Source organism: Vidua macroura, chromosome 3 (assembly GCF_024509145.1).
Source record: "Vidua macroura isolate BioBank_ID:100142 chromosome 3, ASM2450914v1, whole genome shotgun sequence".
In the NCBI taxonomy this organism is placed as follows: Eukaryota; Metazoa; Chordata; class Aves; order Passeriformes; family Viduidae; genus Vidua; species Vidua macroura.
In genome coordinates, this window is record NC_071573.1 from 96,418,382 (window position 1) to 96,431,690 (window position 13,309).

Sequence of the window (13,309 nt, forward strand, 5' to 3'; positions counted from 1 at the left end):
CACTAGTATCCATAGGCTTTAATGCCACTTTTTGGTGAACCTTAGGTGTTTCACTATTATGAATCCTAGTCAATCAGTTCTCACACATCACATTTTATATATTGCTAGTACCATATATTTATAGCATATATATTCAATATTCTTACATATGCATCTAATCAGAGAACCAAACCAAATGGGGTGGCTCTTATAATACATCAGCCTTCAAAGAATTTTGAGTATGTTTTTGTGGTAAACAATTCATCAAGAATTATCTACTGGGCTCTAATAATGAGTAACAAGCTGCTTTGATTAGCAAATGTGACAGTACACCACAAAGCTTGTTGTCTTTGGTGTTATAAATACTTGATAGTTCATGGTCAGTGTTAAAATTTTCAGAAGTTACAATAAATACTCTATTATAAACATCAAAAGAATATAATGAGTAAAAGTATTTCCTCTAGATTGTCAGTGTAGTTTTTGGCTATGTCTCAAGTCTCAAAAGCTCTCCTAAAACTCTATCATTATTTCCAAATGCTTCAATCCTATGTTTCAAGCCTATCCACCCATATATCTACACACATTAGCTGTACGTACTCCAGCTGGACTTCATGAGTTTGACTGGAATCCAATACCTAAAAGGCAGAAATTAAACCTCACACTTTTTTTTGCTAGCTATAAAAAGCAACAAGAACTGTATTTCTCATTACATCATGTCAGTGTTAAACAAAACAATTAGCTTAGTTTGACAGTCATAAAGTAGCAAATAATTCTTTGAATACTGTTGTGGTACATGCAGAAACCTTGGTTTGTAAAGTATACAAATCTTTCTTGTTATGTCATATTTTCTCCTTGCCAAGGCACGCTGATATTAAATGGTTTTTCTTAAAGAAACAGGAACAAAACACTGCTTAATTTTACCACACAGGAGAAAAGTCTGTTCTGCTTTGAGACTATGAGACAATGATCCTAATAAATAAACACACAGAGAATTAACAAACAGGATGCATTATGCACTTCCATTATACTAAGTTTGACCAGCAGAAGAATCAGAATCTGAACTTTTTCCTAATATGTCAGTGTGAGAAAAAACATTCCACTTGGAGAGCTCAGAGTTATATAGTGAGCAATGTGCAAACCAAGGATGGAATTTGGTAAAATTTTGCAAAGTCAAATACTTCACTGTTTTTAATGTAATGGTTCTACAATTGGGACCAAACCTCAGAGAATTAATGTCTCCTGAAGTATAATGACTTAAAAAGGCAAATACATGGCAAAACAGAAGAAAAAGGAAAGAATACTGACTTGTTCCATTCAGGTCAACCATTAGACCATCTTGTACATGATCTTGAATAAGCTGTAAGGTCCTTTCAAATATTTCCCCAGCTCTTGCTTGCTCAACAGTGTATGGGTCCCTTGGGTATCGAAATAAGGCTAGCAAATCATTTGGAGAACGAGGACGACTGATAGATAATTTGGAAAAAAATAGTAAGTGTACACAGGAGTTACAAAACAACAACACTACATAAATCATATAAATGTTCAGCAACATGATTAGTACATACCTTGGTTACTCATCTCAAAATGGAAGGCAAACCAAGAAGAAAAAAATTCAATAAAATAATAAAAAATTAAATATTTAGTAGTAATTAAATATTTAGTAGCATTTTAATACACATAATCTCAGCAGAAGAGCTGCTGCAGTGAACAGAGATCTCAGCAAGAGTGTATGAACAATAAAAATCTTTACATGTTAAACTGTTAGTATTCTCAGAAACAACCAGACACTAACAATATCTTTTAACTAACAAGATGGTTTCTTGTTTAATAAATCTCCCATTATTTCTAGTATATACAAAATTAATTCTGACTTCTTAATGAAAAAAAAAAAAAAGGAGATACCTGTCAAACAGATGTGTACGTGTTGAATTTATTGCTCTGTCAACAGTTGCAATTGCTTCCACAATTGATGTTTGTACAAAAGGATCTCCATTTCGGCTGACATTAGGAACTAGAGAAAAAGGAATTCACATGTTATTGCAAAAATGGCCACACACAAAAAGATACTTCCATAAAACAGAGTCTAGACACGACATCATTTCAGTTCTACAAAGTAAACCCTTGTTCTTTAAATCTTAATTCATCCAAATATAAAATTCTTAACCATTTTGGAATTCTATCAAGGCATATTAAAGTAGAATAAAATTAATTTAAAACAGAAGTTAACCTAAGTTTAAAAGTCATCTAGCTTATAACTCAAAACCAAGATAAAGATAAATGCATAGAGTGTTTAGCTGTCCTTTAATTAGACCTACAATTTCAAATGCAGATGACCAAATCAAAAATTAATTATTATTATTATTAAGGGTTTTTTTCTGGTGTATTATCAGATTTCAGGTGTTGGTACCAAGAGCCTGATCTATAACCACTGAAATCAATGCATATTTCCCCTTTGATTTCAGCTAGTTCTGAATTAGTATTGAATTCAATATAAGAACTTAAAGGGATTACAGGAATGTGCTGCAAGTGGTACATAATGAACATAATTTACATAATTGAATGAACATAAATTAACATTGTTCTTCTCCTGGTCTTAGTATAATAAGCAACACAGATTAATTGTAAAGGGCGGTAAATATTTTTTTTAAATTTAGATCACTACTTTGTTTCCTACTTTACAATTATCTTTTTAATACTAGATTATAACTCACATGCTTAAATGCTATTTAATAACCATATACAACACTGGAAACTCAATAATGCATAGGCCTTTTTATACAGTGCTTTGTTGCAGCTGGATGTTTGTACAAACTATGTAGGACTAATAACCTTCCTTTCAGTCTAAACTAAGAACTACGAGATCCAGGGGCAACAGCTAACAATTTCCAGAGTGTGTTTAGATTGGAAAAGTCACACAGGAAGAAGGGTAAAGTAGGGAAAAAGTCCAAAGCAAATATACTGGTATAAAATCAGCAGATGTACAAAATCATCTGACATAAAAACTGTTGTTTATAAGCTTTTCATTACTTCTTGGTTTTTTGTTTTTTTGTTTTTTTTTTTTCCCCTTAGGCAACTTTTCATTATTCTTTCCTAAATGGCAGCTTAAATTGTCTCTACATGAGTTTCATAGTCTAGACCCACTTAATCAAACTCAACCATCTATACCATCAAATAAAACAGTCCCTGGAACTCTATAGCTGCAGATGAAGCCCCTTTCTGTGCCCTGAGGCCAGTCTCAGGCTTTTGACAATATATTCCCAGCATCCAAAATCAGCTGCCCCTTTCCACACTCCCTGAGGGCGGTAGACCCTGATCTGTCCTAATTACCAACTGCACTTGCTGGACAGCTTCATTTTCAATAGCAACCACACTGAAACACTATCAGATAAGCTGATTATTTTAGGAAGAAATGCCATTTGCGGGTTTAAATTTTACATTTTAGTTGTTTCAGCATGTTTGTGTGCCTTGAATGATGTAAACAGTGCAAAATTGCAGTCTGTAGAAATCCAGTGGCTGGTTACCCTCCTTAATGCTATCTACATTAGATGTAAACTTGGTGTTGCAGGGCTATCTTTCTGATTAATGGTATACGTTATACGTGGGCTGAATTATAAACCTTTGTTAGATGTTAACTATTCTGTACTTAATTTTTGTTTAGATTATTTATTGCTAGCAGTTCTTTTTTTAGACTGATTAATGTTAGAAGTTAAAGCTCCTTGTAAGAGTCTCCCACAATACTTTTTTTTTTTTTTAATTTGGGCAGGGTGGGGGAATGACTCTTACAAAACAATGGAAAAGAATGGCTAAAGGAAAACATCTTTAAAATATTATCCAACACAGCCAGCAAAACCTGTTCCCAGCTTCTATACACATGCCTTTATTTGGTCTCAGTCTTAGGAAAGTGTTTTGGTTTAGAAACATTCATAAAACATTGCCCTGTTTAAAAGAAATTATGCCAGGCAAGTTTTTAGGAATTTCTGGCTATATCATTATAAATACTATCCACACAGCAATTAACCAATACTTATAATCTGTCCACTTTCCTCCTTGATCGTCTGACAGCATCAGTTTTAAAGTAGCCATAGCAAATCAGCATCTCATATCCCACTAGTTTGAAGGAGAAAATTAATTTACAGTTTCAGATGGAATGCAGATTAATTAAGTGTACTTTCACTAATTTTAGGTTTATTTATGCTACAGTTTGGAAGAAATTACCCATATTACTATTATTAACTGCAAATCAGCAAATAACTAGTTTTTTAGTTTGTTGATTTCAGCAGATGAGAATGATCAATTTACACCTGTGCTAAGTGATTGAAACTCATATCACTGGGGTTTTATTTCAACTCATGATTTCATTTTTCAGCACTCTTAGTGAATTGAGAACTAGCTAATCTTTCCTAAACAAAAAATGGTTTTTTGCTATGCATCTCCAGAGTAGCCAGATTAACTGATTTTCATAGACTTTCTTTCCTTTCCTAATTCATACATGTAGATATAGGAATCTTATTACTGAATGATTCCTAGCCCTACAATTTTTCTCTCCTGAGTAATCTTTACAGATTAAAGAAATAATTTTCATAGAAGAAAGTACAGATTAAAAATCTACTAAAAGCAACCTAAGACAGGAAACATCATAGTTTTATTGATACTATGGCACACAATACATTAGAAAAATCACTGGTACATCTTTATCAATTTAATAAACAAAATACAGAATATCCCAAATAGCACTGGGAAACAATATCCAATATATTGAAGATATCTTCACACTAATCTTCAAAATACCAAAACAATCACTGTTCTATACTAATTTTTTGAAGATACAAAGATATTGTCTTATATTCCCTACTGAGAGACAGAAATTATACCATTTTCTTTTCTTTTCCATCAAAATTAAACTGAAAAGTCAGCTGTTTCAGTCAATAACTCAGAAAAGCTCTATGGTCAATCTTTGTAGAAAATTTATTTCCTTAGCCTCTTTTGCTGCTTTATTGACATTTATTACATAGTAATAACTGTTAACTATTATTTGCCATTATTAATTTCAAATTATTAGAACAAGATCAAATATTCTTCTTTTCTTTCTGTTTTCTCTTTTAGCTTCTTGAGGTCCATATAATATTCCTGAACTGTTTTGCAATAGTTGCAGCCTAATTTTCAATGAAGTGCTGTAAGTGTCCCTTTGAAGATGCCAGAAGACATTTGCCAAGTTATTTCTAAAAATTAGACTGGGTATTTGAATAGCAAATTTTAAAAGCTCTAAATAATATCTCAGGAAGAAAGCTGAAAGATTAATTTGAGCCTAAAGCATAGTTGGTTTTGGAGCTTAACATCTAGAGATATTCTTATTACGACATTACCATCTTACTAAAGTATGGGAAAAAAAAAAGAATCATGGGAGGAAAATAGCCACGTGAATAAAATAACTAATTTAGTATCTTGACAACTTTGTTTCATTTTACGTGTTAGACAATTAGGACAAAACTAACAATCCAAGTCATACTGAGTCATGTATCTTACCATTTACACTTAGCACCATACTAACAGAGGAGTATCCTATGGTGTTGCGGGCAACACACTCATAGCGACCTTCATCGGCCGTGCCAACATCGCGAATGGTGAGAAATCCCTCCGGACTAACGTGAAATTTTCCACTCTCGGTTACCTGTACTCCATCCTGCAGGAAAGCCCAAAAAACACACTCGTTTTCATACATGATTTTTTTGTCATCTTTTTCTCTTCTGCTTTTATTTTTTATATTTCTTATTTTGTATGCCAAGTTTACAGTCAGATAGAGTTAGATAAGCTTATACAGAAAAATCACATGTACCTCTAAATTGTACAGTGTATTTCTTTACTTCTACAATTACTCATTATTACAAATAAAAGTATTTTAATAGGCTTTCACCACATAAGATCTATGACCAAAAAAAAAAGATAATACCACTTGAGAACATATTTTATTTTTCTCAAAATTAACCCACTGAAATAGATCTCAAGAGCTTTACATATATCAGTTCTTCATGTGCTATAAATTTAGAAGCTATTTAAGGTTCATTAGAGTAAATTTCTAATATTCATTACTTGAAGAGAAGAATATAATCAGAAAAATTGAATATCAATATTAGCAACTCATTAATTCATTGGTAACTCTGCTAATACTCTATAGTTTGATATATCAATTATTACATCAATGGAAATCAAAGCCACAAAGAGGTTACCAGAAAATTACCAAAGCCTGTCCTGGTTGGTCTCAACCTAGCAGTAGCAAATGGCTCCAGTACAGCATTTCTTATTATTTTATATCTATAATATCATTGAAAGTGTGAATATTAGTAGGCTATTCACACAGAACTGTCACTAAATACAGACCTTTTAAAGCATATATTATGAACTTTAGCTGGTCTGCATAATAATTTGCATAACTACATGTATATATTTATTTATATAAAATTCAGGCTTAGTATCTATATAAATGCTCTGTATTAAATACTTACTGATTGGACTTCAGATAATGTTTTCAGACACCATAGGAAGCAATAATCTGGCAACGTGCACTTTCAATAATTCAATAATTAATTATGAAGAGATGGAAAGGCCACTGCCTTTCTGCAATAACTGAATATGTTCATTACCTTATTCCATGTAATGACTGGCTCTGGCTCTCCTTGAGCACTGCATGGGATCTGCACGTTTGTGCCAACCTCCACTGTCATGTCACTGGGAACACTGGCAAACACAGGGGTCACTAAAAAAGCCAAATGATACACTGATAAAGTATGAAATACAACTGTGCAAAAGACGATCAAAAAATAGGTCTGTTTTTATCAGTTACTGAACATTTCTTGATCAATTACACTATTCTATCTGCAGGCTTATAGTTGCTTTTAACTTCATTTTAGGAATTAAATTCTCCTTGAAGAAACTAGCTTTCCATGGTGTGGATGTATATTCTGTGGATAAAAAGATGGCTGCATGATCAGGCCCAGAGATACTAGTGCATGGAGTTAAATCCAATTGGTGGCCAGTAACATGTGGTGTTCCCCAGTATTGGGGCCAGCCCTGTTTAATATTTTCATTGATAACCTGGCTGAGGGGATCAAGTGCACCCTAAACAAGGTCACAGACAACACCAAGTTGGGTGGGAGTGTTGATCTGCCGGAGAGTAGAAAGACTCTACAGAGGGAGCTGGACAGGCTGAATAAATGGGCTGAGGCCAATTGTATGAGGTACCACAAGGCCCAGGGCCAGGTGCTGCCCTTGGATCACAACAACCCCCTGCAGTGCTACAGGCTGAGGGCAGAGTGGCTGGAAAGCTGTCCCGTGGAAAAGAACCTGAGGGTGATGGTTGACAGCAGCTGAACATGAGCCAGTGTGTGCCCAGGTGGCCAAAAAAGCCAATGGCATCACGGCCCGTATCACCAATAGTGTGGCCAGCAGGACCAGGGCAGTGGTTGTCCCCCTCTACTCACCACTGGTGACGCCCCACCTCGCGTCCTGTGTCCAGCTGTGGGCCCCTCACTACATAAAAGACATTGTGGTGCTGGAGCATGTCCAGAGAAGGGCTGGTAACAAGTGACAGGACAAGATGAAATGCCTCTAAGTTGCACCAGAGGAGGTTTAGATTAGATACAGGGGAAAAAAAATTGCATAGAAAGGGTTGTCAAGCACTGGAACAGACTGTCCAGGGAAATTGTACAGCCACTATCCCTGGAAGTGTTCAAAAAAATGCGTGGATATAGCACTTAAGGACATGGTTTAATGGTGAACATGGTGGTAGTGCTACATTGACAGTTGGACTTGATGAAAGGTCTTTTCCAACCTTAATGATTCTATGACCTTATTTCTGATGTCTGCTTCAGGATGATTTTAAAGTACTCTTAACTTCTAACATAATAGGCTAGGAGTTGTCAAAAACCACTTAAGTTCTGTGAATTTAGAGCTCTGAAAAATATTTCTGTTAATAGCTAAACCTGTACAAATTAATCAGAATGAATATTGCATTAACTTGTCATCTTTTTTTTTGTTGTTGTTTTAATTTTTTTTAAGTAGTGACAACTGCAATTTCTCAGATGACAAAAGCAAAACCTTCCACGACTCATTCAAGTGAGTCTCTCAGCTTGACTTGCTGAGGCACTGAGTCTTGACAGAGCTCCTACCTCCATGACACCTATGAGCCTCAGCCCTTAAAACATCAAAAAATCACCTTAAATTCTAAGGCCAGAGTAAACTGTTACCTAAATCCACTGTGAATAAAATTAATGTGTTTTTAAACTCTAATTGTCTTCAAATCCAAACTGATGCCTGGCACTCAGATATCATCATAAAAAGCACATATAAGATTATGAAGACATTAAGAATTCTATTTCTGCTGTAATATATACTGCTATACCAATGTCATGATACTGATATTTAGGGGGGAGTGGAAGAGTGGGAGAGGGTGGAGGGTTGTGCTTTTACAGAGAAATAGTTGGCTCCACTGCAGTCATTTATACTACCAACCAAATCTGGCCCTACTGTTAAACTGCACACAAATGCCTGTAAAGGACCAGAAATCAGTTCAAATAAGGCATCCAGAGGCAGGTGTCCAGGACTGAGAGGTAAGAGAGTCTGGCTCTGTGGATGTGAGCTGAGTCACGCCAGCAAACAGACCTGGACCATTAATCTGTGTTTATTAACACTGATTTAACCACAGTGACCAATGACTAAACATTCCTCAGGTGAACTGTCCTTTTGGTAGAAGCCCAAAAGAAAATTTCTCTTCTTGCACAATTGAAAACAGCATTGCAGATAATCTGTGGAGAGCTCCAATTTCATGCTACATATTCAGCCTTCAATCTTATATTTACTATCTTTTGGTGACTGAATTTTGCAACCTGAGTTGCACAAAAATTGTTTTATTAAACTTCACTCAAGTCCAGTGAAATTTAACACAGCTGTAAAGATATAAAACTTTTTTAAACTGATACTTGTTTTACATAATTTTAATCAACATATAGGTTAAAAAATCATCTCTATTTTGACAATCTTAAACCAAGAAAAATCAATAGAATTTTTTTCTGACAAACTTCTAAGCTCATTTGAGACCCTTTTACTAATATACATTAATTTTAAATTAGATCAGTAAAAAGAAATGCTTTGAATTACATGTTTTATCTCCTTGAATTCAGTTAAACATAAAAAATACTTAAATAAATTATGAATGGTAATACGATTATAATTTATCATGGAAGTAACTTAGAATTTAATTGAAAAAAAAGCATAAAAATGGATTTTGGGGTTGGTGTTTTAAGACTTTTGTGTCAGTTTATTTTCAGTACAAGGAATGACTTCTTTGTGAAGTTTGTTCTGCTTCTGTAAAATAAAGTGTTCTGTTTCTGGACATGAAACATTATGTTAATAATACCACTTAACTAACATCATAGAGCCTTATTAGAAACTTAGAGCCTTATTAGAGCCTTATTAGAAGCTAGACTTTTCATAAAATAAAATATTTTCCAATGCATAGGAATACGTCATCCTCAAAGCAAACCTCCACTTCTTACAAAAAAAAAAAAAAAGTAAATCAGATAAACCTTTCCCAGAAGACAGACTGTTCTAATGGAATGATACCCTGCACAAATACTGGCAAGTTTCCAGACTTGTTATCTGTTGGAAATCACTGGGATCTAAAAGGGGATATACTCAGAAACAATCACACACAGTACTGTGTATTTTAGTGTAAGCTTAAATAGTTCTCTTTTTTTCTTTTTTTTTCTCCCAGCAGCTGTCCATGGGCTGTACCTCTAGGCTGTACAGTCAGGTACACAACGATCCGCTGGGATCCAATAATGTTGACAGCTTGGCATTCATACTGTCCCTGGTCATGCAGAGCAACCCTGGAAATCCTCAGCGTTCCGGAGGATAGAACTAAGTGTCTTCTGTCAACAGACAACTGGCCTCCTGAAACACACAACAACATCATTTGCTCTTTATAGCAACAAAGTCCCTTGGTGTCAGAAAAAGGGAAGCCCAGGTTTTAAATTTTATAAAACACTGGAAAATATTAAAGTTTCTTAAAAAAAAAGAAAAGAAGTGTGAAACCTTTACTTCTAAGAAGATAAACATGAAAAGCAAACGCATTAGACATATGCACACAATCATAATTCTTATCACTTCTCTGTTTGTGGTAGAAATAAATATTTTCATTTAAGAAGCATGCTAAAGCATCCAAATGAGAAGGTATAAAAACACCAACATGTGTTACTGCTCATGTCATATTATTGCCATGTGTGTAAGACACAATTTATCTCATTTACCTAGGCTTAGATAATCTACAGAAAAATAGACATGGCCCTGAAAAAAAATGTAATATAAGAAAAATGGATTTCCATCGGTGTCTGTACCCTATCCTCCCTTTCTCAACATTTTATTTGATTGGAACAATCTAAGTAAAGGGAGAAACAGGGACATTATCAGCATCAAAATGACAAACAATTTGTTAAGAATCTACTTTATGTACCATAATTTCAAATTTCCTAAGAGTTATTTAGCCCGCTGCAGTTTTTTCACTCAAATCAAATGGAATTTTTGCTTACTGATAAAATATCCACTACAATATTTGTTCCTGCTGAATTTGGCTTAATGCCTTTAGAGCTATAACTTGATAGAATAGTCAGCAGAGTGCACCCCATTGTTTCTGTCAATGTGCATTAAGTAACAGAGATGCTGGTACAGTTGCAGGCTGGACTGTTCTGGTTTCTGTAGAGAATATATCCCACCTAATTTCAGACCTCCAGCTAATGACAGCCATCTCCACTTCTGCAGTACAACAGCAGTGATACATACTGCTATATATAATTTGCTTCTTAAACATTTATTATTAGGAATCTATTATGGATACATATTTTACTGACTCTTTTTTACTTAATAATGAAAAATGCTTGGGCAGCTATCTCCTGTGGGACACCTTGCCTTTCCCAGCTAAAGGAGAAAGAAATGAACTGTTTCCTTCAGAGACTGAAACATCTAAACAAATACATGCAGTTCCTTTCAGTAAAGAAGTGATTCCAATATGACTGCTAAACTATCCTGGTAGTTTAAAAGTAAGAATGGAACACACTTACCTCCTTTAGTCCAGGCAATAACAGGCTGGGGATAACCTTGTGCTTCACAAGGGAAGTCAACGGTTTGTCCCTCAATCACTGTTTTGTCTTGTGGAGTGACAGTAAACTGAGGTAGAGCTACAGAAGAGGAAACAAAGCCATTTCAAAAAAACAACTGAAAAATGCATGACTAAGTTACATACTATTTCCTGTGTAAGTTGAAATAGCTCATATTGGTGGGAAAAGGGATGCTAATGGAATTCTTTTATATTGTGACCCCTAAAGAGAAGAGAGTTAGGGTAACCACTTGTGCAAAAGGAACATCTCTCTTACAACCCGGCCCTGATGTCCGTGAAGGCATGTGGGATCTACTGTGACAGATCCAAAATAAGAGGTACAGTAAAACTGGTAGAATCAAACATAGAGTCTTCCCTGGATTAAAAATATTATCTTCTCTTTCTCTCAAAATTTCCCAGTTAAATTGTGAAGAGGAAGTAATGTAATCAAAACCTTCTTGAACTGCCTGTTTTCTTCCATGAAAGCAATGAGTGGAGTGTGGGCCAGGTTCTGCAGTAGCACTATGCACTAACTACTCACTATGTGAGAAGTATTTGTTCAGCTCTCAAAACAAAATTATACACTGGTAATAAATGAACACCACGCAGACAGGTTGTTTTGTATAGCTTTAGAATTCATTAAAAAGGCATTTGCAATCTTAACTGTTTGCCAGCTAAAGACTTTAACATGAGAACAGAAGCAAACAAATTTAAAGGTTACTTTAAGTATTTTGGAAATAAAAGTTCCAGCATGAAAGTGTTTGCAAAGAATATTATCTATATACACAGGAGACTTCTGATAGTTGATCTCAAATATTTTATAATCACACTATTGACATACAATATCAAAATTTTTGCAATCACAAGTTAGAGTACTTTGACTTTTGCTTTGCAGAAGAGATGTCTAATGCCTCAGCTGGCAGAATGATAGCTTCTATAAAACTCAGCAGAAAATGTTTCCACATTCACTGAAGTGTCTACAAAAGAAAAGTGGCACAGATCTGTATACAAAACTTCATTTCTATTTCTCCAGGTACAAATTCTAATCTCTAGCATTGCTGCCTGTTACAGAAAATATTTAATAATTCAAAAATTTGATACTGCTTGTTTGTTCCTCCATGCAAACAAAACATAAGAAGTTAACATTTTAAAACATTAAACTTCTGATAATAATCAATGAAATGTAATTTTCAGGGAAATAGTATATAATACCATACTCTGTGTAAAGTGTATAGCAACTTCCCTATGGACTACAATAATGCAATTAGAAGTAAAAACTCTTATGTTTTTCGTTTGGCTCTGTCAACTCAGAAGAAAAGACAAATCCACACAATTTCAAGTAATATGTCTCTCCCAGTTTAACATTATTTACCTTGGACTATGATGTATGCAGTCGCATGGATGTTATCTATGGTGTTAGTTGCAAAACAGGTGTACTCGCCACTGTCCTCCTGCTTTACATTTTGTATGTAAAGTCCTCCTGATGGAGTTATTGTGACACGAGGGTCATTTGGTAGAGGGGTTCTGTCGCCTTTGGTCCAGGTAATTCGTGGCTGAGGGTGCCCAGTTGCACTGCACTCCAAGGTAACACTCTCTCCAACCAGCACTTCAGTATTTTGTGGGTGAATCACAAAACTTGGCCTGGCTGTGAGGAAACAGCAAAGCCTAAATGCAGCACAGTTCTAATTTAGACAAATATAGTCTAAAACTGGGGACACCTGGGGGGATTTAATATACCTCTAATCATAATCAACATACCTCTAATCTTTGTGCAAACTCTGCCTTGCTTTAAGTCTAATCTAACTGCAGACATCAATAGATAAAAACAAAAGCTCTTAATTGCTCTGAAGTTTCTTTTCTCAACTCTCATTAAAACAATTTTCAAACATTTTGCTCTCTTATGCTGATCTTTATAAAGGTCTCTTCAGAGGCATGGACACTGAGACCCAAAACACAGTAAAAACTGCTGTAAGTGCACAAAAGCCAAAACTGATTAAGCTACATTTTAAGTAACTTTTTTCAAGTACATGAGTAATATGCAGTGACATTTTAAGTTTACCTGATGCTGTGTGTCAAAACAAAATGTTCTCACAGCAAAGATTGTGTTTTAAAAACATTACCATCCTGGACAGGAATTTAGTCCTTACAAACAAGAGGCCTCGGCTAGACAGAGCTAAAAGGTTCTTG

At 34.9% G+C, this 13,309-nt stretch overlaps 1 protein-coding gene across 1 annotated transcript in view; it reads right to left on the minus strand.

Annotated features, from left to right (window-relative positions):
- Positions 1-13,309, minus strand: part of PXDN (peroxidasin) — an 85,050-nt gene that overhangs the window by 23,788 nt on the left and 47,953 nt on the right. Inside the window, exons 10-16 of the mRNA XM_053973960.1 lie at positions 12,495-12,767; positions 11,088-11,204; positions 9,766-9,924; positions 6,618-6,730; positions 5,503-5,659; positions 1,882-1,990; positions 1,285-1,442 (exon numbers count right to left, since the gene is read on the minus strand). Of these exons, the coding sequence (XP_053829935.1) occupies positions 1,285-1,442; positions 1,882-1,990; positions 5,503-5,659; positions 6,618-6,730; positions 9,766-9,924; positions 11,088-11,204; positions 12,495-12,767 (1,086 nt within the window). The remainder of the gene's footprint in view (positions 1-1,284; positions 1,443-1,881; positions 1,991-5,502; positions 5,660-6,617; positions 6,731-9,765; positions 9,925-11,087; positions 11,205-12,494; positions 12,768-13,309) is intronic.